This window comes from Cyprinus carpio, chromosome B9 (genome assembly GCF_018340385.1).
Source record: "Cyprinus carpio isolate SPL01 chromosome B9, ASM1834038v1, whole genome shotgun sequence".
Lineage (NCBI taxonomy): Eukaryota > Metazoa > Chordata > Actinopteri > Cypriniformes > Cyprinidae > Cyprinus > Cyprinus carpio.
Window position 1 is genome coordinate 3,414,282 of NC_056605.1, and position 27,687 is coordinate 3,441,968.

General features: G+C 36.8%; 1 protein-coding gene across 1 annotated transcript in view; it reads right to left on the reverse strand.

Moving 5' to 3' along the window:
• Positions 1-2,463: 2,463 nt before the first annotated feature.
• The window catches only part of LOC109092547 (kalirin-like), a 190,673-nt gene continuing 165,449 nt past the window's right edge, over positions 2,464-27,687 (reverse strand). Inside the window, 24 exon segments of the mRNA XM_042730646.1 lie at positions 2,464-5,236; positions 6,788-6,926; positions 7,446-7,646; positions 7,731-7,809; positions 9,625-9,789; positions 10,082-10,213; positions 10,300-10,421; positions 13,473-13,635; positions 13,820-13,847; positions 15,000-15,074; positions 16,114-16,249; positions 18,178-18,434; positions 19,035-19,249; positions 19,323-19,494; positions 20,148-20,333; positions 20,623-20,700; positions 20,831-20,881; positions 20,972-21,064; positions 21,898-21,984; positions 22,068-22,136; positions 22,215-22,322; positions 22,962-23,028; positions 24,135-24,250; positions 26,207-26,302. Coding sequence (XP_042586580.1) covers positions 4,691-5,236; positions 6,788-6,926; positions 7,446-7,646; positions 7,731-7,809; positions 9,625-9,789; positions 10,082-10,213; positions 10,300-10,421; positions 13,473-13,635; positions 13,820-13,847; positions 15,000-15,074; positions 16,114-16,249; positions 18,178-18,434; positions 19,035-19,249; positions 19,323-19,494; positions 20,148-20,333; positions 20,623-20,700; positions 20,831-20,881; positions 20,972-21,064; positions 21,898-21,984; positions 22,068-22,136; positions 22,215-22,322; positions 22,962-23,028; positions 24,135-24,250; positions 26,207-26,302 — 3,381 coding nt within the window. The 3' untranslated portion in view covers positions 2,464-4,690.

Here is a 27,687-nt window from a genome sequence, read left to right on the forward strand (position 1 = left end):
ATGATGTCCTGCCCTCACACAAAAAATTGGTTGGGGGAATATTCTTCATGTCCCCTATATTAAATTAAATTTAAATTAAATTAAATTTTATGCATTTAGCAGACGCTTTTATCCAAAGCGACTTACAGTGCATTCAGGCTATCAATTTTTACCTATCATGTGTTCCCAGGGAATCGAATCCCCAACCTTGCGCTTTGTAACACAATGCTCTACCACTTGAGCTACAGGAGCACTATATACGTATATATATATACATATACACTATATATATATACTATATCCATGTAGTGTGCACACAACAAATCCTAGATGGTTCCACAGACAGTTGTGCACTGTAAGAAGAACGGTGATCCAACGACTTTGAAATTCATACTGTGTGAACCCGGTAATACAGGTTGCAAGTTAAGTCTGTCTCAGGGGAGGCACACATGGAGACACAACTGAGTGCTAAAATTCCTGGCTGCAGCAATTAATACAAAAAAAATAGGCACCAACACCCTGCCCTTCAGAACACCAAGCACAACCCAGGCAGTGCTCTTTATCTGTGAAGGGCAGAATCTACAGGGAACGCTTCCACCACCGACCTAGGGTGCGCTTTCTGTAACCTTAACACTACGTCATCCTTGAGTTATACCTTAAGCTGTACCTTAATGTTAATATGTGTTTCCCGAAATGTTCTTAGTTATGTATACCTTGTGTAAGTCATATGTTCATAAGCTTGGTCTGAACCATTCTTAGCTATACTTTATCACTGTTGACAGTTCACTCCTCTAGTGGCCACCACTGTGCAAAAAGATTTTTTCATTTTATTTTTTCATCTCAGTCTATACAGATATAATTCTTTAGTTGTGATACACCAAGTGTTCAATTTGCCTAATTGAAGTGTTTGCATGCAAGGAATAAAACTGTCATTACACCGAAAATTGTTAGCTTTTTAATTATATTATCCAAAGATCAGCTGGCAAACCATTAGGCAGTAAAGGCTCAGAAGTCTATTTAATAGGTTTGCAGAGGGGTGGAAAATATCTGGAAAATTCCACCTTTTTGCAACCCTACTATTTAAAGAGAATGATTGTGGTGGGGAGTTTGGTCAATCAGTGGCAGTGATACAATGAATAGTTATGCACCAGAACGGTCAGGCATAAGAACACTTTCTTCCCTCAGGCAATCCATCTCATGAACAGTTAACTTGCCAATACACATACAGTAGAGTGTGTATGGGACAGTGGTTACCCACTCAGAACCTATCTTCTAAATCTAGTCTCCAGCCCCACCACACAGGCCAAGCACAATTACAACATTGCACACATCCAAACCTACAACTTGGTAGAGCGCTCGATTGGGCGCTGGAAGATGCATTTCCTGTGCCTGCATAGATCAGCTGGAGGGTTGCGTCTGAAGCCAGAAAGAAATGTTGCTGAGTGGAAACAACAGCTTGTGGTTTATATAATGGATCTTGCACACTCCCAAACTATGCTGAGGCATACCTTTTCAATCTGAGTGTATTTTGTTACATGTTACATGAAAAAGCTATGGGTCACAATCATCATTCATCTAGATGTTGGAAGAGGAACCTTCCCAGCCTGTACCAGGGTATCTTCCTATAATGAACCATAACCATCATCATTTTAACTTTTGTTACATTTTGTGGAGGTTGAATATTTATTATAGCCTCAACCTTTTTCATGTCTGGCATAAATGCCATGCCCCAGAAACTGAATCTGTGTTTGTCTTAACAGACATGTTTCATCATTAAACTTCAGTCCAGCATTAGAGTGTCTTCAGGACCATCTTTAGGCATTTTTCACAAATATGTTGTCAATGTATGCTGCATTTATTTTTTATCAGAACTGGCATCATTGATGAACACCATTCTGTTGCTTCCATAATTTCTCGCCGCACTTCACCATTATGTCTACTTTGACTTTCACTTAAGGACACTTTCAGAGCTGTTGTTACTGTGTAAGACACCACACTAGCTTGATTTTCCAACTACAACAGTGGATTTTAGGAGCCTGACAGACACTGTCTAGGATAGGGTGCCAAAGTGATCAGAAACAACCATGGGAATAATAATAATACTTGATAATATTACTGAATGCATTTATTGCTTGTATATACCATTCAAGAAAGTAAGCATCTTACAAATGCACATACATATGAAGTGAAATGAACTCATCACGTGCTAATTTAGTGTAATACAGATTCCAGATCAAAGAAAGCGATTTTAACAAAATTAAAACGTTTTCTTTTCCAAAAATTACAATAACTAGAATTGAATTGGGTTATATAACACAGAGATAAATGTAGGAAATACGCTTTTGTACTTATTAATTAATTTTAATAATTTTAATTTTGTAGAGCGAGGATGTAATATTAAAATAGCATACTAAGATAAGAATGCTCAGTAGCATTTATAAAACCACCTCTAGATAAACAACATCAAGAAAACTCCACAGAACGTTTTTCTAAAAACAAAGCACAGTTTATTAAACATTCAGTAACAAACAAACAGCCCATATGAATCAAGAAAAACAATATTTCTTTTTAAGTTTGCACATTTTACACACAGGCTTCTATACAATCCTATTGCAGGGGTATATGCACGAAGTAAAGATGTAAAGAGCAGGCGTTATTTTTCAGAGATCTCCTGAGATGCTTTCCAAAGGATCTAGTTTGGGTGACAGCTACTGTTAAAATAGAAACTGAATCACGTTTGGGATATTTTGATGTTGGTTGTTTTAGATGTGATGAAACGAAACTAGGGCCAGATATTACAGAGGTATAAAGCAGAAGCTTTATACAGCAGGAGCTGATGAGGTTAAATATGAGATGTAACGATTGTCCCAATGCAGAATTCACAGGTGTGTCATGCTGTATTGTCATTGTGTGTAATAATTCACTGGCCCTCACTAAACCTGTCTATTAGGCTTTCTTTTTCGACTATGTGCGTCTGGCCTGTCAAAGCTGATACATGGCTGCTGTGTCAGTTTAACATATTACACCTGCGACGGCACATTCAACATACAGAACAATTATAGTCAAACATAAACATATCACACATGGCATACCTGGACATTCCTACAATACATCAAGGTGTTTAAAAATAATAAATTAAATAAAATTGTGTTTAAGGCTTTTGGGGCTTTTTCCTGGACATTGTGTGGGTATTTTATAAATAAATAAATGACCATTTAAAAGGTTGTTTGAGTAAGAGTTTTCTTATCTTTTAAATGAATTAATACTTTTATTCACTGAGGATGCATTGAATTAATCAAAGTGATAGAAAAGACTATTCATCAAAGAGTCTTGAAAATAAAAGTACAACACATTTAAATATCATTGCTAACAAGAAGAAATGTTTCTAGGGATCTTGATTTCTGAAAGATGTGACATTAAGGAATGGGGAAATGGCTTATAAAAATTACATTTTAAAATATATTAAAAGAGAAAACAGTTATTTTGAAATGTAATAATAATTCACAATATTTTAGCCTTGGTGAGCAAAACAGACCTTTCAAAAAAAAAAAAAAATCTTATCGATCACAGACTTTTGAATGGTAGCGTAAATAAGTGCTGAACTGTAATAACTTTAGTCTGTCATTTCAACTCAGACAAATAAGACAACAACATTCTATTCAATTTATATTTTTCTATCTTAAGACATTCAAATCCCTCATTATGCCTAATAAAAATGATGATATTCATGATCCCATACTATGAAAACTGAATACATTACAGGTTAAATGGTGGACAATCAATTATTTCTACATGCGGGTATTTGTACAATAATTCTTACCTTTCAAATATTCTACATTCTTTAAATTATGTTAATGATTCTGTGAAAAATATATCTGCTGCCAGATGTTGGATCACTAAATTTCTTTTCACATCCAATTGTCAACCACTTTGTGTTACATTGAGTCATCATTCATTTACTCATGTTGCTCAAAACCCATATTTGACTTTGAAATTAAATGAGTACTGATGTATACTGAGCTCCAAATATGAGCTATAAGTATCATAAAATTGAGGAATTGACTGTTCTCTTCCCATTGGACCTCTAAAATAACATTTACACTTACGCATATTCAAACTGGCATGTTGCAGTTGGTTATGATAAATGAGACAACCAAAGCCATTCAGCATCATAGATATCAAACGTGATGTTCCATATTTGAATATATGTGAACATAAATGAAATCTGAGAGCTTTTTTGGTTTACTTTCATTGAATGGAGAAGACTAAAACTTGTTTTGTTTTAGCACATCTTATAAATCTCGAACAGCACGAGTAAGTGATGACAGAATTTAAATTTTTGGTTAAACTTTTCCTGTAAAAACCTCGCGATACAACTGAACATACAACAACACCCAACTACTGGTCTGTTTAGGACTCTGAAAGCACTAAAACACACCACCCTAAGCCTTAATATGACATTCAATGATGTTACTACTCCTAGCTCTGCAACTCCTGCAATTCCCACAATTCCAGTTTACTTGTATTTTCTCAATCTATTAACTCCCCGGGCCACAATTCATAATGGAGCAGGCCAATGAACACTACAGGAAACACTGTGTACAGTAAGTGCACATTCCTAATGATATGATATATAATGTAAATGACATCTATTGTTGACATAGAGCATGTAACATGCTAGAATCTCTTTCCTCCAGCCCACGTTCTCGTCTCATAAGGTGTGTCCCATACTGCTGCTGACCAGTCCTTTAATGTTTGTCACAGGTCTGACATCATGTAGCTGTTTGCGTCGGTCTATAAATGCAGCGAGTCTGACTGTGTCCAGCGGTGTTTTGGAGTAATCTCCACTGTGAGCGCTCACCCACGGGTGCTGCAGACATGTGGCTGAGCTCGGCCTCTTCCTGGGGTCCTGGTGAAGTGTGGACACAATGAAGTCTTTGGCGGCCTGGCTAACCTCACTGAAGTACTCCTCAGGAAAGCAGAAGTCCAGCCTGCAGATGTTGACGCAGGTCTCCTCCAGACTCTCGTCCAGGAACGGGGAGACTCCGCTGAGCATGACGTAGGCCAGCACCCCTACACTCCACACGTCTGTGGACAGGGACACCGGGGTGCCCTGGATGAGCTCTGGAGCAGCAAACTCAGGGTTCCCCAGGAGGAGATGCACGTAGCGGTGACCTGAAACCTGTACAGCATCGCCCAGATCTGAGAGCTTCACGCAGGGCACCGGCACATGGAGGTCCACCAACAGGTTTTCAGGCTGAAGAATGAGAAAGAGTTGAAAACTCAAGACTCTGCACTAGGTTTCAAAACTCTTCTTAAGTGGTCACCTACTTAACATTCTTAAAAATAAAGATTCAAAAGGGGGTTTTCACAGCGATTCCATAGAAAAAAAAATAGTTTTGGTTCTTTAATGAACCTTTCAATTAACAGTTCTTAAAAGAACCTTTTTTTTCTGAGTGTGAAAAACATTTACTAATCTAAAGAACCTTTTTCCACTATAAAGAACCTTTTGTGGAATCAAAAGGTTCCATGGATGGTAAAGGTTCTTTGTGGAACCACTGATGCCAATAAATTATTTTTAAGAGTGTAGTGGGTGCATGCTTGTACTAAACTTAAAATGCTAGTAATGTGGATGTTTGCCAGAGTGTTGCAGGCTATGTGGTTCTTAAGGTGTTCTGAGTGCTTTTAGCACATTGCTGTGTGGTTGATGGGGTGTTGTTGGGTTTTTATCAAAGTCCCTTTCAAAGAAAGTCAGTAGAACACCTCTGGACAGCTACAGTATTTTAGGCATGTAAAACCAACCCCTATCTACTTGAATGGAGGAATACAGAAATCTCATAAACGTCCTACATTTCAATAGCATATTTCAAATCAGTAATGAAATCTTATATTAACTGTCTCTTAAATGCTATTTCTTACACTCAAATAACATTTTAAAAACACATTTTTTGGGGTTAGTCCAGCCGATGCACATGTGCAGTGCTAAGCACCAGTCTCAGGATACCTATATTAGATCCGTCAAATTGTGTCTTGCAGTCTCTCCCAGTGGGATTCAAACTGCTGTTTCTGGCACGGGAGGTGGGCTAACAAGGATGCTAAAGACCTAGTGTCATTCACTAGCATTCCTCTTGAAATCAGGAGAGTGAAGTTTACCCACACAGCTCTTCCTAGCTGGCCTCCGTAACACTCAGCCCCCTAAAACTCACTCCCATCCGGGCCACGGCTCCGGTTCTACTCCCCATACATAGCTCTTACCAGCTGGACCCCATAACACTCACCCCCCTAAACTTCACTCCCATTCGGGTCATGCCACCAATGTAACCCTTCAGGTTCTACTCCCCATACACAACTCTTACCAGCTGGCCTTTGTAACACTCACCCCCCTAAACCTCACTCCCATCCGGGTCACGGCACCAGGATAACCCCTCCGGTTCTACTCCCCATACACAGCTCTTACCAGCTGGCATCTTTTACATATTTTTGGCACACAACTTGCATCTTAGGGTATACAGTCTTTGGTTTTATTTAGGTTTTTAGCCTGCAGGGGTGTTCTAAGTTTCTAAGATGTTGCTAGGATCTTGGTATACTGCGTATTGCCCTTAGGTTATTAGGTTTTATTTATAGTAGGGTTTTAATACACTGCTGCATGGTTGCTATACATACTGTTGGCTGCTAGAGCATTTCTATGCAGTTGCTAAGGTTTTCTGAGTGGGTTGTTTTGGACAAGCATCTGCTAAATTACTACTTTTTTTAACTAAATAATCTGTTATTTTATTTTGCATGCTGATGTGGTGGTATGATGTTTTACCTTGAGGTCCAGGTGAGCTACTCTGCATGTGTGCAGGTGCTGCAGAGCTTCCAGAGTATCTTTAATAAAGAATGCCACCTTCTCCTCCATCAGCTCATCATGAGCCACCAGATAGTCCAGCAGACGCCCATCCTCAACCCTGAACACACATAAATATGATCATATCATTGCAGGTCATTCTTAAAAATAAAATCCACTTGAGTTTGTATGTTTTCGGGAAAACAGATTGGTGTTCCACAAGAATTTTCATCCCGTTTCATACAATAAAACAGACTAAAATCTCACTGGTAATTTTCTTTTTTACTGAATAGATTTGGAATATGTTGAATCTTGGAGCTCTACTGCCTTCTATAAAATTCTGCAGGGATGACGTCATTTTGTAGGTCATTCTGGAAGTGAGCATCATCCTGGTTCCTTTAGCAAAAAAGCTAAAAGTCTTTTTTTTTTTTCCTGTTGGCTTATAGATTATTGCAGAAAGCATGATTTTTATGATTCTTCTTCATTTTGTTCATCAAGGCATAGGATAATCGGCCCTCTCTCTAATCAGGGCCCCTGGAATTGTGCCATGATGCGGTGCCCCCATCTAGTCCTATAATTGTGTAATTGAGAAATGGGCTGTCAATGGAAGTGTCTTTGCTTTCTAAATGGATTTACTCACAGCTCAAGAACCAGCATGTAGGCCTTGGGCGACTCGTAGGTATCAATCAGTGCCACCAGCTGCGGATGCTGGACATGACGCAGGATATCGGCCTCATGGGCCACCTGTTCTTTCTTCTGCATCTTCTTATTGACAAACTTCACCGCAACCTCCTTCTTACTGGCTTTACTGAGACACTTCCTCACCACTGAGAAACGACCCCTAAAATAGAAAACATATGAGTCAGCGGAGTTTGTTACTGACAGGATAAAGGGTGATGGACTGCATTTTAATAAAAGTAAATACCGTCCAATTTCACATAATTCTGTGAATGCTGATTCAAAGTTGTCTTTCCACTGGATTCCAGTGCCATCGTATGTTGAGGCTCATAAAAGAGAAGGAAAAAAAGAGAAAAATAAAGAGTTCATTTGCAAAAATGAACAAAGTCATCTTTTTTTTCAAATACACTCTTCATATACATATGCACAGCACTGAATAAATAGCAACACACTGCTTTTATAGTTAGACTATTCTAGAATATCATGTACTTTCCAAACTACAAACACTGTACAAATTGTGAGTAAAAAAGGAATGGAATAATTTAAAAATCTCATAAACTTATATTTTATTCACAATAGAATATAGATAACATATCAAATGTTGAAAGTGAGACATTTTGAAATGTCATGCCAAATATTGGCTCATTTTGGATTTCATGAGAGTTAAACATTCCAAAAAAGTTGGGACAGGTAACAATAAGAGGCCAGAAAAGTTAAATATACATATAAGGAACAGCTGGAGGACCAATTTGCAACTTATTAGGTCAATTGACAACATGATTGGGTATAAAAAGAGCCTCTCAGAGTGGCAGTGTCTCTCAGAAGTCAAGATGGGCAGAGGATCACCAATTCCCCCAATGCTGCGGCGAAAAATAGTGGAGCAATATCAGAAAGGAGTTTCTCAGAGAAAATGTTATCATCATCTACAGTGCATAATATCATCCAAAGATTCAGAGAATCTGGAACAATCTCTGTGCGCAAGGGTCAAGGCTGGAAAACCATACTGGATGCCCGTGATCTTCGGGCCCTTAGACGGCACTGCATCACATACAGGAATGCGACTGTAATGGAAATCACAACATGGGCTCAGGAATACTTCCAGAAAACATTGTCGGTGAACACAATCCATCGTGCCATTCGCCATTGCCGGCTAAAACTCTATAGGTCAAAAAAGAAGCCATATCTAGTAATGATGAAGGGGATAATTTGTTTTTTCTGGGCCAAGGCTCATTTAAAATGGACTGTGGCAAAGTAGAAAACTGTTCTGTGGTCAGACGAATCAAAATTTGAAGTTCTTTTTGGAAAACTGGGACGCCATGTCATCCGGACTAAAGAGGACAAGGACAACCCAAGTTGTTATCAGCGCTCAGTTCAGAAGCCTGCATCTTTGATGGTATTGGGTTGCATGAGTGCGTGTGGCATGGGCAGCTTACACATCTGGAAAGGCACCATCAATGCTGAAAGGTATATCCAAGTTCTAGAACAACATATGCTCCCATCCAGACGTCGTCTCTTTCAGGGAAGACCTTGCATTTTCCAACATGACAATGCCAGACCACATACTGCATCAATTACAACGTCATGGCCGCGTAGAAGAAGGATCTGGGTACTGAAATGGCCAGCCTGCAGTCCAGATCTTTCACCCATAGAAAACATTTGGTGCATCATAAAGAGGAAGATGTGACAAAGAAGACCTAAGACAGTTGAGCAACTAGAAGCCTGTATTAGACAAGAATGGGACAACATTCCTATTCCTAAACTTGAGCAACTTGTCTCCTCAGTTCCCAGACGTTTGCAGACTGTTAAAAAAAGAAGAGGGGATGCCACACAGTGGTAAACATGGCCTTGTCCCAACTTTTTTGAGAAGTGTTAATGCCATGAAATTTAAAATCAACTTATTTTTTGCTTAAAATGATACATTTCCTCAGTTTAAACATTTGATATGTCATCTGTGTTGTATTCTGAATAAAATATTGAAATTTGAAACTTCCACATCATTGCATTCTGTTTTTATTCACAATTTGTACAGTGTCTCAACTTTTTTTGAATCTTGTTTGTAATACACTTTCAAGAGCTTTTCAAGATAATCCATTTCAGTTCTGATACAGAAAAGTACTTATGTTTGATTTGAGTGTATTGACCTGTGCTGGGTAATGTCACCATGTTTGAGGGTTCACTGGGTGGGCTGACGCCCCAGGGGTTACTGGCACTGACTCTGAACTGATAATGGCCACCAGGAATCAGATTCTCAATCTTCACACACATGTCTGCAGTGGAGACCACTGACTGCTGCCACACCAGAGAGTCTGCACACAAATAAATTCACACAAATGGTACAGACATACAAAACTTTAATATGATTATTTATATATTTTTCTAGAGGATCATGTGACATTGAAGACTAACATTATGTGACACTAAATGACTAATACACTGTACATCAAAAGAGCAAAATTAGTAGTTTTCCATTACATGACCCCTTTTAAGTGTCTCTCATTACAACAGAAAACAGGCAGTAGTTCTCACTTCTCCCAGTGGATGTTTGTCTGTTTGGCTATGCTGAGACTGCTGGGAATTTACAGCTGTGCAATTGTTTACCTTCCTGCCTGTATTCCACAGTGTAGCTGGAGATGGCAGAGTTTCCTGAGCTGGCTGGAGGAAGCCAGTGGACAATCACTGCGGTGCTGCTGGCTTCCTGTGCCACAGGCCGAGCGGGGGCTGCTGGGATACCTGCACCAGAGAACATGAGGATATTCAAACATGTGGGAAGGTGAGCTGTACGCTCCCCGTCTTTATTCCTCTTTGTTTCTTTTTACCTTGTACTTTTATAGATGCAGACGAGGAAGCAGTGCCATGATCATTCACAGCTACACACGTGTAGATGCCAGTATCCTGAGGCATCAGATTACAGATCTTCAGCACTATATCACCCGATTCCCTGAAGTTGAGCAGGCACAGCACACAGAGAGAGTGTTACTTTAGAAAGCTACTTTCAGAAATAACAATATAATGACAAAATGATCATTTAAGATTTTCTGGTAGAAAGCAGAATTCATGTTTGCCTCAATTATTGCAAGTTGCCCAGGCCCAAGCAAAACATCTCCACACCAGCCACCACCATGCTTGACTGTATAAGTATGATGGGTTTTGTGTGGGTGTGTGTGTAATTCAGTGTTTGGTTTACATCAGATGTAACCCCTGTCTTCTAAACAGTTCCACCTCATCAGTCCAGAAAACATTCTCTCAAAAGGTCTCCTGCATTAGCAGTGGTTTTTGCCTCACACTAGTCGATGGACACCATTTTCGGTCAGTGTCTTTTGGTTAGTGGAGTCAAGAACAGTGACCTTTTTTGGCACAAGAAAGGCCTCCAGTTCCTACAATGCTGTCCTTGGGTCTTTAGTGACTTTCTTGATGAGTTTTCACTGTGCTTTCGAAGGAATTTTTGAAGGTCGGCCACTTCTGGGAAGGTTCGTTACTGTGCTGAGTTTTTTTTCCATTTAGGGATAATGGCTATAGTCCACCTAAACACCATTATGAATGTAGTTTCATAGATTTGGGAATTACCTACAGGGGCACATACATTTTCACACAGGCCTCGTTGGTTTTAGATTACTGTTTTGCTTTAACAAGTAACATTGTTTAAAACTCAGTTTAAAAATGGTGTTTTGTGTTTACCCAGGCTGCCTTTATGTTAGATTTTGTTTTCCTTTCTGAAGCTACTTATCTTTTTAGCATTGGGTGGGGACTGAAAAATCACAAACCATGTTTTGTATTGGTGGGTTGAGAATCACAGTCGATGGCACAGTGGCAAAGAAAAACAAAACAAAACCCAGAGGAATCATGGGACAGTCACATAATTATGAGACTTCCGAGGTTACATGGGTATTGTTTTCCCACAAAAGAAATTCAGAAGACATGATCTGAACTTGAATGTAAAACATTTCTTTCTTCCTCAACACTTTCCTGAAAGCAAGCATACTTTTTAGATTTTACTGCAATTAATAAATGTGAAAATCTGTCTCTGGTGCAATACCCTTTCAAAAGGTACCTGTATTAACATGTATTATCTGGGTACTAATTAGTGCTGTCAAACGATTAATTGCAATTAATCACATCCAAAATAAAAGTTTTTGTTTACATAATATATGTGCGAATAAATAAAATACACACACATGCATGTATATATTTCAGAAAAAAATATGTTAGGTTTATATATTAAATATTTATATTAGTACTGTCAAACGATTAATCGTGATTAATCGCATCCAAAGTAAAAGTTTGTATTTGCATAATATGTGTGTGTATACTGTGTATATTTATTATGTATATATAAATACAAACTGTCCAAACAACTTTTTATTGTATTGTTTGGTTAGTTTTGTACTAGCTGCACTGTTATGTGTATCTTTTAATTTCATATTTTTTATGTAAAGTGCTTTGAGATGCTACGAAGCCGCTATATAAAATAAAGATTATTATTATTATTATTATTATATTTAAGAAAAATATGTTGTTTATATATTAAATATATTTATATATAATATAAAATATAAGGATATGAATATGTAAATGTATAAACGTAAATATTTTCAAAATATATACTGTATCTGTGTGTATTTATATATACATAATAAATATACATACAGTACAGGTCAAAAGTTTGGAAACATTACTATTTTTAATGTTTTTGAAAGAAGTCTCTTATGCTCATCAAGCCTGCATTTATTTGATCAAAATTTCTGAAAGAATACTTTTATAATTTGAAATACTGCATTTATTTGATCATAAAATATAGAAAGCAAAAACTTATGTACTTATATTGTAATTTTTCCTGTGATGCAAAGCTGAATTTTCAGCATCATTACTCCAGCCTTCAGTGTCACAGGTAACATCCAGTCTATCACATGATCATTTAGAAATCATTCTAATATTCTGATTTATTATGAGTGTTGGAAACAGTTCTGCTGTCTAATATATTTGATGAATAAAAGGTTAAAAAGAACTGCATTTATTCAAAATAAAAAATAAAAAAAATCTAATAATATATATTCTAATAATATATTTTCTTTACTATCACTTTTTATCAATTTAACACATCCTTGCTGAATAAAAGTATTGATTTTATTTAAAAAAAAAAGAAATAAAAAAAAATTACTGACCCCAAATTACTGACCAGTAGTGTATATTGTTATTACAAAATATTAATATTTTAAAAACATAGCTTTTTTTTTTTTTTTTTTTTTTTTTATTACAAATTATTCATCAAAGTATCCTAAAAAAGTATCACATGTTCTGAAAAAATATTAAGCAGCAGAACTGTTTCCAACTTTGATAATGAATCATCATATTAGAATGATTTCTAAAGGATCATGTGATAATGATCCTAAAAATTCAGCTTTGCATCACAGAAATAAATGATAATTTAAAGTATAATAAATTTAAAAACTATTATTTTAAATTGTAATAATATATCACAATATTACATTTTTTTCTGTATTTTTGATCAAATAAATGCAGGCTTGATGAGCAGAAGAAACTTCTTTCAAAAACATTAAAAATAGTAATGTTTCCAAACTTTTGACCTGTACTGTATGTAATGTAAACAAAAACTTATTTTGGATGTGATTAATTGCGATAAATCGTTTGACAGCACTAATTTATACACAATATAAATTATATGAATATAAATATATACATGCAAATACATGAAAATATTTTAAAAATATATACTGTATGTGTTTGTATTTATATATACATAATAAATATAAACTGTACACACATATATTATGTAAACAAAAACTTTTATTTTGGATGCGATTAATCGTGATTAATCATTAGACAGCACTAGGACTTATATATACACAGGTAGAAATGTGCCTTTTAGGTACTAATATGCCCCCTTTTAGAGGTAAATAAGCACAAAGGTGTCCCTTCTGACAAGTACTGGCCCATTGACAGGTTTGCATTGTGACTGATTGTGGATTTGTACCTGATATTGATCGTGAATCGGTTATTGTTGACGAGCAGACTTTGATCGGGTCCTTTCAGGGTGACTGTGGGCTTGGGTCGAGCGCAGACTTTACAGCACAGGACCACCGTCTCCCCCAGAGCACACGTCACGTCCGCTAGAGGCGTCAGGAACTCCGGAGCCACTGTGCATCAATATACAGCACAATGTCACTCTGATGCATCTTCTCTTTCATCTCGCTTCATTCAGGAAATCTTTAATTAAATTTCTAAAACAAGCTACAGGTGACATATGCACAATCACAATATATACCAGCAGCAAATACAAATAAACTAAACATCACAGCATCTGTGCATTAATAAACTCACCCTCTTGGATGAAATTAGGGTTCAGTAACTGCAAAACAGACAGATGAGTATTACAGGTGCATACTTTAAGCATTCTAGACTATCAGAGAGTCATATACTGAATGTATATGACTACAAAAAAAGGAGGACGTTTTATGTTGTGTCGTCAGCACAGGCCAACAGAGGGCAGTACCATCGCGTGGCATTAGCTGTATTTGAAATGACATACAACTCATACTGTTTTTTCCATATTAAGATATGGGGGAATTTTAAGTGTTGTATATTAGTATGCTATTTCGATTTCAGCCATTGTGTATGTTCTAAATAGCATACTAGCATACTACTAACACCATTTCTGCAGTGTGCTATTATTGCGTAGAATGTCAAATCCTGAATCGAGACCAAATACATCCAGAGCACACAGCTTGTGATTTCCAGAAACACAACGTGCTCTTACTGACCTTGGATTTCAACCACAAATGTATATATATAATTATTATTTGATTGGCAGCATGTAATATGGTGGCTGTCAATCTCTGTTTTAAGAGCCAGTCATCTTTTCTGCCAGAGGCCTTATCTCTTTCTGTTCTAGAGCAACCAAAAAAAGATTTAATCTTAATTTCAGTAAATTCTACATAATTTTTTTATTTTTTTTTTTTTCAGTGCTGGATATACTGCCCAGTATGCAGTAAGAATTAAGATTTTAATTCAGCATTTCTTTCTGAATATTGCCAAAAGCTTTACACTCGGGTTAAGGCCCATCCACACCAAGAACAATAAATATACAGATAACTAAAACAATAACTACGTTAGCAGACCATACCTGACATTAACATTGTTTATTATGAGATTATGATATGGTTATTTAGTTTATTCTAATGTGTGAATGAAAGTGAGTTTATTTTAGCTGTGGTGTGAACTCCCTTGTTTTTATAGAATTAGAATGATTATGAAAACTTTATAGTTATTGTCCTTGGTGTGAAAATGCCAGTCACTCCACACAATTAGTTCAAATAAAAACTTACCAACAACAACTTAGGCCAAATAAAAACAACATCCATGTAAAAAGAGGTTTAGATATTTCTTTAGATTAGAGCTTTAAACAGCATATCTGTTTACTAATAAATTCAGTTTATTACAAAATAATAATAATAAAATAAAAATCGTATTGGGCAGCATGCATCGAGATCAGTGTCTCTACCTCCATACTAGTTTTGGGGTCTAGTTCATCCTCACAATCGGACTCATCCGAGCTGCGGGAATCCTGTGGTTTGGGCTGAGAGAGAAGAATGTTACACACTTACAGTTCAGAAATACAGAGGGACGCAGAGCTCCAGGCCAAAATGACAGGAAGACAACAATCCTTACGTTGTGAAATTAATTACTTATTAGTGTCATTAATTACAAATGAAGAAAATTTAATTTTTATACTGTGGCATTTTACCAAAGAATAATAATAATAATAATAATAATAATAATAATAATATGGATTATTAAATAAATTTTACTAAATAATTGACATTATTAAAATACCAAGACTGAAATATTTAGGGTAAAAACAAACTCTACCCAACCTTTATATTTTAAGGGTGACATGTACTTGTATTCCTCTTCAATTGTTAGCAGATTATGCAGTAATCATTCAACTTTTCAATGTAAAATACATAAAAAAAGCTCATATTTCAAACATTGTCAGTGTCATGCTGTCATTGGACAAATGCAAGCGGGGTGAGTGATGTGTTCAGTGTTTATTTCCACACAGGTGAGGATGCAGCACACACACACACACACACACACACACACACACACACACACACACACACACACACACACACACACACACACACAGAAAGACAGACAGATAGACACACACACACACACACACACACACACACACACACACACACACACAGATAGACACACACACACACACACACACACACACACACACACACACACACACACACACACACACACACACATAAACATACACACAGACACACACACACACTCACACACACACACACACACACACACAAACACTATGTCACATACACACACACACACACACACACACACACACACACACACACACACACACACACACACACACACACACACATACACATAGACATACAAACTGACACTCACACACACACAGACACACACACACACACACACACACACACACACACACGCTCACACACACACACACACAGACACACACACATACACACAGACACACACACACAGACACACACACACACACACACACACACACACACACACACACACACCCTCATCCTCCTACTCACTTTCACAGTGACTTTGCTGCTGAGAATTTCCTTTGGCTTACGCAGTCCATTCTCAACTTTAATGTCACTTTTGAGGGGCACACTGTCCTTCTCTGCACGCTTGCGAGCACGAAGCGTGTTCCACGAGAGAGATTTCCTGTTGTGTCAAAACATCAAGTTTCATCACATCAAACCCACATATGCTGGAGGAAATGCAAATCTAACAGCGAAGAAAAGCAACTTAAAGTGCTTGAGGGGAAAGATTTTATCAGCAGGGAGATAGGAGGGTCCACGAAAAGAAAAAGCAAGACACTCGATACTGTTAACCTATTTTTAACATTACCAAAAAATCATCCATTTCCAGAGACCTCAGAAAGTACAAATACTTCAACACACTGTATTTCAGTATCACACAAGTATAACTGATCATTTGTTGGTTTTATCATATTTAGTACTCTAGAATCAGATCTCGCATTATATCCAAAAACTATCGTTCAACATTTTTGGGGACAGTAAGACGGATATTTGTTTGTTGGTTTATTTATCTATCTTTTAAAGAAATTAATACTTTAAGCAATGGTGCATTAGATTGATCAGAAATGACAGTAAAGACATTTATAATGTGTGGAATTAAAGGGTTATTAAAGAGTATAATGCATTCTAATTATTCATAATTATTTAAACTGAATTTGAAATGCACAGTGTAGCAATGAATTGATAAGTGTTATAATGTATTAAGTGTGGTTACAATTATTCATGAGATTGTACAATGCATTATAAGGTGCATTACAAGTCATAGTTAATGCATTAAAACTACTTTTATAATGCATTATACAGAAAGTGTTATTGAATACTGCTATTTTAAACTACGATAATAATAATAATAATTTGCAATAATACAGTTTTAATTATATTTTTGATCAAATAAATGCAGCCTTGATTTGCATAAGAGACTTCTTCCAAAAAATCTTACCGACTCCAAAATTTAGAACAGTAATCTATGTTTATAAATCTAATCTATAAAGCTATATCCTTACACCATGGTGGACACACGGTTTGTGTGAGAACAGCAGTCCTTCATATCATTCACAGCAAACACTGTTTCACACACAAACCTTTACTGTCAAGGACCGGAGAGGTTAGTACAAACACAAAACAAGTCTTCTACACACTACAGTACAAAATGAAACAAACTAAAGAAACAAATCAAAATAAGGTGCACCACTTATACACTCTAAACAAAATAGATTTCTTAAAATGTACTATGTGAAATATATTATACTTTGTGAAATTATGAAAACAAAAATAAAACCATGTATTTGATGTGGTAAGTCATGCGCATTTCAAAGTTTTATTTTACATATTTAATATAATACATTTAAAATCATTAGTTACACTACAACATTGCAACTGTAGTTCTATTGCACAAACCTGACTTCATTAATAAAGGTTGACTTAAATAGTGCAAAAAGCTCTTTACAGGAATGTGCTACAAACAGTAAACAAACCAACAGTATTTACAGTAAATGGCCAACATGTGATCCTGTAGAAGAAACAAAAGAAAAAAAAAAAATCTATACAAAAATACAATTAAAACAAATACACAACCTAAAAAAAAAAAAGTAAAAAATTGCCATAGACAACAGTATGTGTTCTCCATCAGGAGAAACAGGCCAAATTCTTCAGAAGGCCTTTCTTTCACTTTTTTCCTCTTTTCACACAAACAAAAATTATATCAACAAAAAAAACAAAGAAACAACAAAAACAGGGTGTTAGGAACTGAAATAATGTCCAGACGTGTCTGTTTCCACACTGATGTAAGATTCTTCACAAATCCTCAGTCTACAAAACAACAACGACGCGGCTTCGCTAAAGTCCTTTCAACATTTATCGGCCTTTGTTTTTAACTTTTAGCCAAGAACAAACAAACAAACAAAAGCTCAAGAAGAAAATCAAAACTTCCTGTGCAAAAGGGTCCAAATCATCCGGGTTAGTTCCAACAGAATGGGGTGGGGGTGTTCAAAAACGGGCGTGCAGTCTTAAACAATCCAACCAGAGCTCCAGTTAGTGTTGATTGACACTTACTTGATGTTTGAGTCTGCAGTAGTGTCTATGAGGGGTTTAGCAAGGGGGCCCAGGATGTGTCCCGGCACCCAGCCCTCCGCGGCCGGCGACTGGCTGTTAGCGGGTCGGTACACCAGGAACATGTTCTGCTGGTTAGTGGCCAGTATCTGCACCGTCTCACCCTGCGTGACGCAGATCTCGTTCTCCTTCAGTGCATTATAGTCCTGAGTCACCATCAGGGAGGACGACGTACCGTTACAGCCCACACCGTCAAGCTGCTGTAGGAAACACACACACGCCACATACAAACAAAAATACGTCAACTAAACCTTAAACTTCAGTAGACGAGAACACATTAGCACCTTTTCAAAGGATACAGTATGTTGATATGTCAGCTGCACTTTATTTTAAAGAATGTGCACTTGCAGTACATTGCACTTACCTAAGAAAGGTTAAGCCCTACATGGGTCAAGGTTAGGTTTAGGAGTAGGCTCAGGGTTAGTATGTACACAGAGTTAGTATGTGTGCCAGAATACAGGAGAAAAGATCTGTCACTATTCCATTTCAATGCTTTCAGACACCACTTGGAAGCAACAGCAGACTTGTTTTAAGAATCCAGTTAGGTAAGCTGTCAAAATGAGCCAATGGACTGTAACCGTTCCTCAGCATTATTTAAGAATATGGTCATGTGACTAACTACAGGTGGGCCTCTACCCTCCCTTGTGTAGTCTATGGATTAACAGCCGTCTGAAAATCATGGATGAGTCACGCAAATATTCTTGTACAGACACAACCCTGAGAAAAACAACATCATTCAAGTGTGGATTTCTATGGAGCCACCATAAACTCTAATGTAAGCAGAGGTGCTGTGTCCTCACCCTGTGGTATCTGTCGTGGCATGGACCACTGCTGGAGGTAGTAAGCTTTACGGGAGTGGAGCTCCGTCCAGACAGAGAGGGTTTCTCTGCCCCGAGAGAGACAGTGGAGCTGGGCCTGCTGTTGGACTGACCCATTCTCCCACTGCTGGAGGAGTTTCGGGTCAGAGACTGAGAGCCGCTGCGCTCCTTCTGATACTCGATGGGAGACTGCAGAGCTGTAGACAGATGCACCAATGCTTTCAACAGCTCAGGAGAGATTGTTATATTCATAGCGATGTGTCGTCTTACCTGACAAGAAGTTGCTCTGCAAGTCTAGTAGCTCGGTGATATGCTGAACCCAGACCTGTTTGATGTCAGTGTTCGCAGCTTGCAGGGTGAACCGTTCGGCTGACCCACGACACGACAGCACAAACTTACACGGATCGTTTTCAACATGCTCTTCCAGGCCGAGGAAGCTCACCTGCACACACACAAGTCTGTATCACACCTGCTTTCAACGTTTCACCGCTAGGGGGTGATCTCTGTGAACCCATGAACTAGCGTCTATATGGTTTTAACTCATCTCGGATCATTTTTATACATATGTAGATATTTCTAGAACAAAAAGGAAGAGTTGTAGTTAATAGTCTCCTATTGGCCTGAATATCCAAGCTCTCAATAAAACAAACAAACAAGCAAACAAAAAACCTTACAATATAATAAAATTAGAGGTATGATACAGACACTTCATGTCTAATGGTAAAAGATGATTTGCTCATTTCATTTAGTAGATTACACTTTAAATAGAACATTTACAAAACATTGCAAAAGGTGTGTTTAGGCATGTTTGGGCTGCGTTTTCATTGCATTTACATGCATTACCAGCAGGTGGCATTTAGAGTAATGTGCAATTGAACTTTGCAAATTCAAGTTTCATTTCTGCTATCACTAGGTAGTGTTGCCACCTTGTGGGCAAACTAATTAGCGCAAATAAACCTCAACGCACTGGCACGTGTGTGTGTGTGTGTTGTGTGTTTGTGTGTTGATATGTGGGAAAAAAATCTGTATGCATAAAATAATTATACTTTGGCGACAACAACGAACATACTACATGACTAACAGTGGTGTGGTTACCTTGATGCTCTTTTTAAACTGGTATCCTGGCGTGGACGAGCCTTTGCGTAAGAGCTCGCTGAAGATGACGATCTGTTCGAACAGGAAGACCCTGCGCTCCTTACTGCGGGACAGAACGCCAGAGTCCTGCTCCGTCACGAAGAACGTCTCCTGCTGCAAGAGCTTTCCCTGACTCGTCAACTTCCCCTGAAGCACACAAACACATCAGTCTGAGTCTCAAACATTAAATCTTCCAGTTGTGGAGAACTCTCGATTCATGTTAAAATGCTACATTTAAGGATAGGATTAAAGAGAGTTGACCCAGAAATTTCTAATTCTGCCATTGTCACCCTCATGTTGTTCTAAACCCATATAAGGTGAAGGTGAGTAACTGACGACAGCAGAACACCCTTTAATCATGGTAAAATCACTGTAACCTTTTGCAATGTCTTTGTAATGAAACTTCAGAACGAGTACAGTGACGTTTTCAGTGTACCTCAAATCCCTGCAGTCTTCCCAGGTTCATCATGTCATTGCAGAGCTTGGGCACCTGGGACATCAGGTCTACTGCTTTCTGTGACAGAGAAACCCAACAGAAACCTGTAGCACAAGCTGCTTCAACATAAACCTAAAATGCTTTATCCCCAGTTTATGACTGACCATTCTTTTATTATTTAAGACATGTACTTCAGCTTCATTGTTACCTCTATATCCTGACAATCCAACCCTGCCTTTGCGCTGAACTTCAGGAAGTCTTAAGCGATAAAAATATTAACAAATTAATTATATTAGAAATGATACACATTAATAAAACATTATTAGCATCCACAACTTTTCTACTGTACCTTTAGTAACAGTTGGTATTTAGTAATTCTCTGAATGGGTTTAATGAGAAAATCACTGATGCCCAGTCTTGTGTTGACGTCTTGTTGAATCCCCTGTGAACCAAATCAGACACATGATCTGAAACTTGCAATCATTATTTGTTAGTTTTTTTCACTTTTATAGAGTCCCAACTCCCATGAAATCCTGACTCCATTGTTCCAAAGTTAATGTTACTTGTCCCAAACAAGTGGCTAAATGGGACTCCAGAAGTTGTTGGGACATTAAATGTCACCACACTGAACTCATCTTTTTACAGCCTTCTTGTGTTCATGCTCTTGTAAACTATATTGACTCACACTTTCCAGTGTCCTAAATAAAGACTGAAGAAGTTGTCTGTAGCTACTGTAAGTATTTTTAAGTATTTTGAATAAATATTTTGTGTGTGTTAAATTTATACTTTTTTATTTTTTTTTAGATATTGTTAGGATATTAAGTAATGATCATGTTCCATGAAGATATTCTGTAAATTTCCTTCCTTAAATATATAAAAACTTAATTTTTGATCAGTAATATGCATTGCTAAGAACTTCATTTGGACAACTTTAAAGGTGATTTTCTCAATTTTTTTTTTTTTTTTTTTTTTTGCACCCTCAAATTCAAGATTTTCAAATAGTTGTATGTATAAAATCTCAATTTTGTAAAATTGACCCATATGACTGGTTTTATGGTCCAGGGCCACATATAACATTAGCTTTTACTTTTGCTGATTGTAATTACAGTATTCATTAAAGTTGTGTTCATTATCCTCTTGAGTAACTTTTTATGGTCACAGAGCTTATGTACTGCAATAATCTAAAAGCCAATGGAAAAAATCCTATTAACTTCTGTCTACAAAAATCCCTCATCACTGCAGCACTCTATTGCAGTAATATAAATTGTGTCTTACCTCGAAGTATGAATCGTATTCTGCAACAATGAATTCAGATTTGGGTTTGTTCTGGCAGTAAACCACATACATGTGCAGTCTTCTCTCCTAAACACACAGAAACGAAACACTTGACGAGCGATGCCTTTACACAGCTAACGCTTCAGACCTGATGTCAGTCACATACTCACATGTTTACTGAACAGCCCAGGCAGTTTTTCATGATCTTCAAGACATTTCTCCAGCTCACCAACAAAAAACTTCAGACAGCAAATAAACCTTAAATTAGTTTCATATCAGTCATTTTCAATAAGAGGAGCGGAGAGAATCTGAGGCACTTACTCTTTGTGCCAGTCGTAGATTTGGTGGATGTTACCAAAGACGATCTTTTCTTTTCCTTTCATATCATCAGGAACTCCTTTCTCCTCTATTATCTTCATAAACCCTCAGAAAAAAATATTTCATATATATATATGAGTCACCACTTATAACAAATATACACGCAAGTTCATAAAGGCGACAGTGCTTCACATGTCTGACCACATCAGCTGTAAATGATGATAAATCAACACTAGGATGAGAGCACATTCACCCTGAGCAAATAGTGATGTAATGCGAATGCAAATAAGTAATTACACAGCTGATGATGCCAAATGAGAAAGATGCAAATAGCTTTGATCTTAAGACAAAAGACAAATGAAGAAGCAATAGCAGAGTGTTTTAAGACAGCATTTTCATGCGTACTGTAAGTCAAAATATGCCTATGGTCACAGAATTGACGTATCGGTAAGCCCCGCCCCCTTGTCCCTATGGACACAGAAGGGCCACCATTCAAGTGGGATTTAAATAAGCCATGGAGGGATATATAAAAATTACAAGTAACCAGGCACATCGTTTTTGCATTTTTGTATCTTGAACACCTTCGGATCTTTCAGTGTTTCTCTATGGCGCTAAAACCTAAAGATGTCCGAGTTTTGCTCTCCGTGCAACTGATACTCGACTGCCATTGGCTCGTCTGCGTTCGAGGGGAGGGGCTTACCGATAGGTCAGTGATGTTATACTGTCAGGATGTCAGCTATTCTCACCTCAACCACGATACCCAAATCTTTCACGTAGTCTTTTTCTGTCTGGATTAATTCATTCACAACAAACCTACAATAGAACAAACACAATGTTTATTATTAAAGACTTTTGCACAGGCACAAAAAAACTAATCTATAAAAAATGTGTCAGGTTTAGCAGTCACACTTCCCTTTAAGGGCAGAGTGAAAGAAAAATTCAAATAAAAAGGCCAAACGCCTAGCTTTCCCATAAATATCTCTGATCTTTAATGAGAGCCATCTCATTCAGGGAGATGATTTTCTCAACACTGCCTGTTACATGAACATGAAATTCATTCCAGATCTGATGGCTTTACAAGAATCAATTGCATTTTACCAGATGTAACCAGATAGTTTTTTCTTCTTTTTCTTTTGCCCCACCAAAATTACTCAGAGTTAGGTCTGGGCAATACAGTGGATCTGATATTTCTCAATCTTTTGACAGTATTTCAATATTTATGTACTCATTCTGAAATGGCTTGGAATGCGGCTTCAATTCTGAAATGGCTTGGAATTCGGCTTCATTTATTAAAATAAATAAATAAATAAATATTTCAGAATAATTTTTTCAACAGTGTCTAGTTAACAAATAACCAGTATGTTTTTGCACACCAACTGAAATATTTTCAGGTCTTTTATTGTTTTAATACTGATGATTTTGGCATACAGCTCATGAAAACCCAAAATTCCTATCTCAAAAAATTTGCATATCATGAAAAGGTTCTCCATTGAGCTATTAACCTAATCATCTGAATCAACTAATTAACTCTAAACACCTGCAAAAGATTCCTGAGGCTTTTAAAAACTCCCAGCCTGGTTCATTACTCAAAACCGCAATCATGGGTAAGACTGGTACTGGTAAAAAGGTAATATAAGTGAAACATAAATATTTCCAAAATAAATGAATAAAACATGAAAAATGCAAGGCAGGGAAATGCATGCACAATTTGCGTGACGACACATATAATATTTTAATACAATTATATATTAGGTTAACGTACCTGAGAGCCGAACTATACAAATATAATTTGTAAATGAGAAATTAATAAAGCAGTTTGCCTTACACTGCATTGGCAGCACAAACAAACAAATCAGACTGTAACGTTTGTAGAATATACTCCCAGACCAAGCCACACGAGTGAAGAGTGTGTGTCTTACATTCGTCCTCGCAGTGCTTTGGCTTTCTGCTCCAGCTCAGGGTTTCTGGGTGGCGCTGGGCTCTGCTCTGCTGGGTTCACTGAACTGAATCCTGGGTACGAGCCTGGCTCCAGCGTCTAGAGCAACAGAGAAGAGTCAAACAGTCAGTATTTAGAAGAGCCAGGCCTGATGTGGGAGAACAAACACAGCAACTGAATGGTTTATATGTGACATGGTCCTAAACTGCAGTAAACACCATCAGAGCTGCTCAGAAGATACAAAGGGGAAAAAAGCATCACAGAGTGAGCCATAATGTCCAGAAAGTTTGGGAGGATTGTATTACTTCACCACAAAGGGCCTGCAATATATGACAGTTAAGGATGAACACAGTGCATGAATGCACATGAGTATGGACTTAAAAATAAATAGAGTCAGCTGTCTTTATCATTCATGTCTTAATAAATATATCTTAAATATCTCTAACCCTCCATTTCAGGAGGCTCTACCAATGAACAGATGAGTTGGGAAACACTGTCATACCTTCCATCAACATCTGCATGCCTTCTGCCATAAACAGCAATCAAGATTAGTACACTTATAGATCCTGAACACTATTTAGGTTGGAAATGTGAAGTGATACACTGGAATAGATTATATTAGATTTATATGTGATCACCAAAAACCCACATGACTTCATGTTTACAGACATTATCATTATTCTAGATTTTCAGATTATATGATGGATATTACTAGATACAAAAATTTATTTATTTTTTTTCTGTCCATATGAATGCCTCTAAAATAGGTTCCAGAGGTGCTGAATCCAAATTCTTGTTGTGGCACAAATTAAACACAAATGAAAGACATACTTTCATGTACAACTTGTACAAGCTATCAGAGGCATTTGTGGCATAATGGTGACCACAAAAAAGTACATACATATATTCATATATAAATGTAAATGAGGTCAATTTATCCAGTTTAATGTAGAGGTGAATGGTCAGGTTTTTTTTTTTTTTTTTGAGGATTTAAAAGCAGTAAAATCAAGTCAAAACTGTACCGATGTAAAGCTGTTTTAGGACTTAAGGTTTAATGTATTGTCTCCAATCACTGAAGACCAGATTTTATTTTATTTATTATTATTATTTATGTATTTTTTTTTTAAGAAAAGGGGGATCAATGGAAAACAATTTGAAATATTCCTTGAATGTCAAATATATAACATAACTAAAGCCACACAGGTGTGGAAAAATAATATTATCTAATAATAATCTCATAGTCTCGCAATGCAATAATCTCAGTCTGTATTCTATTCTATTCTATTCTATTCTATTCTACCAGTTTAAATGCTTCAGTTTTTATATAATAGTATATTATTATTTTATATTATATAACTACTACTTCTATTTAATGTTACATTATTCTAAAGATTCGACCTGTGTGTTGCATGAGAATTTTTAAAATTATTTTTAATAGAATTTCTTGGAAAGCAACATAGCACTGTAAAAAAATTTTTTTTAATTTTTTTTTTTTTTATTTATTTTATTTTTTTCAGGTCAAGGTCAAAGGTTAAATGAAATATAAATAGATCAGTAAAGTTAAAAGTTACACACTTTTTTTGTGTATGTGCTAAACAGGTCTAGTATGAAGAATGTTTTTGCTCATGTGGATGAAATGTCCAGCCAATAGAGAAAAATTCTGCTCATCAAGAAAAGAAAATAAAAAATTTAAAATAAAGGGACTATTTCTTCTCAGGACATGTGTTTTAGAGTCTGTCTGATAATAGAGACATTTTATGCATACAGCAGCTTTAATGAAAACTGAATATTTGAATAGAGCAAGCAGATGGACAACGAACAGAAACCAAAACATGCTCTTAAACGAACACAATGACAAGACTACATAGCAGAGATTAGCATGTTAGCATCCTAGCAGGTTTGTCAGGCCACGAGTACAGTAACAATATACAGCCGCACAGAACAAAAGACGTGTGCATGTGAGACTACTGCAGAAGAAAACAGAAAGGAAAGGAGGAAAGCCTGCAGGAGGTCAGTCTATCAAACCTCCCTGCTCGGGTCCAGTGGCACACTCACCATCTTAGTTTTGACCAGTTTTTCTATAGCACTGACAAGCTCAGCAGCACTGGGGACGTCAGCCGAGCTCTGCCGTGAAGCCAGCAGCACAGACGACTACATGACAGCAGGTGAGGAGGAGGAGGAAAGAACACAGGCAGATCAGAACAGTGCTCAGGACGCTGGGGTAGCCCAGTTTATCAAGCTTTGCTTTGGGGAGAAGAGAAGCAAAGGCCATGCCAAGAACATACCAAACATTTCACCTCCAAATCAGAAGAAAAAGAACTAATTATAGTCTCCATATAGAAAATGAGACCTACTTTTAAGACCTTTACAAACTGCAAAGTGACACTGCAAGTATTTTTATGACAATTTCGACCCATTGTCATAAAAGATTTATCTTACTGTATGTACACCAAGGCTGCATTCATTTGATCAGAAATACTCTATAAAACGATTATTGTAAAATATTATTACAATTAATAAACATCTGGTTTCTATTTTAATATATTTTAAAATGTAATTGATTTCTGTGATGAAAAGCTGAATTTTCAGCATCATCTCTCCAGTGTTCGGTGTCACATGGTCCTTCAGAAATAATTCTAATATGCAGATTTGCTGCTCAAGAAACATTTCTGATAATTACCAATGCTGAAAAGAGTTGTGGTGCTTAATATTTATTGTGGAAACGGTGACACATTTTTATGATTCCATGATGAATAGAAATTTAGAATAGAATAGAATAGAATAGAAGGAGCAATATTTATTTGAAATGCAAATCATACAATTCTTTACTGTCACTTTATAATTCAGCCTTGCTAAATACAAGTATTAATTTTTATTTAAGCATGAAAAACATCTTGTGAGAATTGAAATTCTTACTATGTTACTGTACAGAGAGTCTAGTAATAATAATAATAATAATAATAATAATTTAGAGAGAGTCTAGTAATAATAATAATAATAATAATAATAAACAATGAAAATAAAGGATAATAATAAACAATGAAAATAAAGGGAATTACAAAACAAACAAAAATGATCGAGATAATCTGGGTTACATGAACAATAATAAATGTCGTAATGCAAGCAATCATAATGGTCTTAAAACTAGTCTTTATTTTCTTTATGAAATGCTTTTTTACTTTCGATTTTGGAGGGAAATAAGGCCACGTTCTTTTTGAGATTCACCCTGTCAGACAGCATTGGGTTGTAAACACATTACAACTGCAATCTCAAGGCACAGCGTGTGAAAGAGCCAGAGTAAAAGTTTCACAACTGCATAATTTAAGCTTCATTGCAACAATAGGGTGGATTTATGGTTCGTTGAATGTGAGACAAGGAGCCTCCACCCCAGCAGTTACTGTCAACAGTGACATCAGGGAAGAAAAACAGTGTTAGTAAAGCCACTGTGTGTGTGTGTGTGTGTGTGTGTGTGTGTGTGTGTGTGTGTGTGTGTGTGTGGGAGGCAGGTGGAGATAGTTATGATCACTTGATGAGTG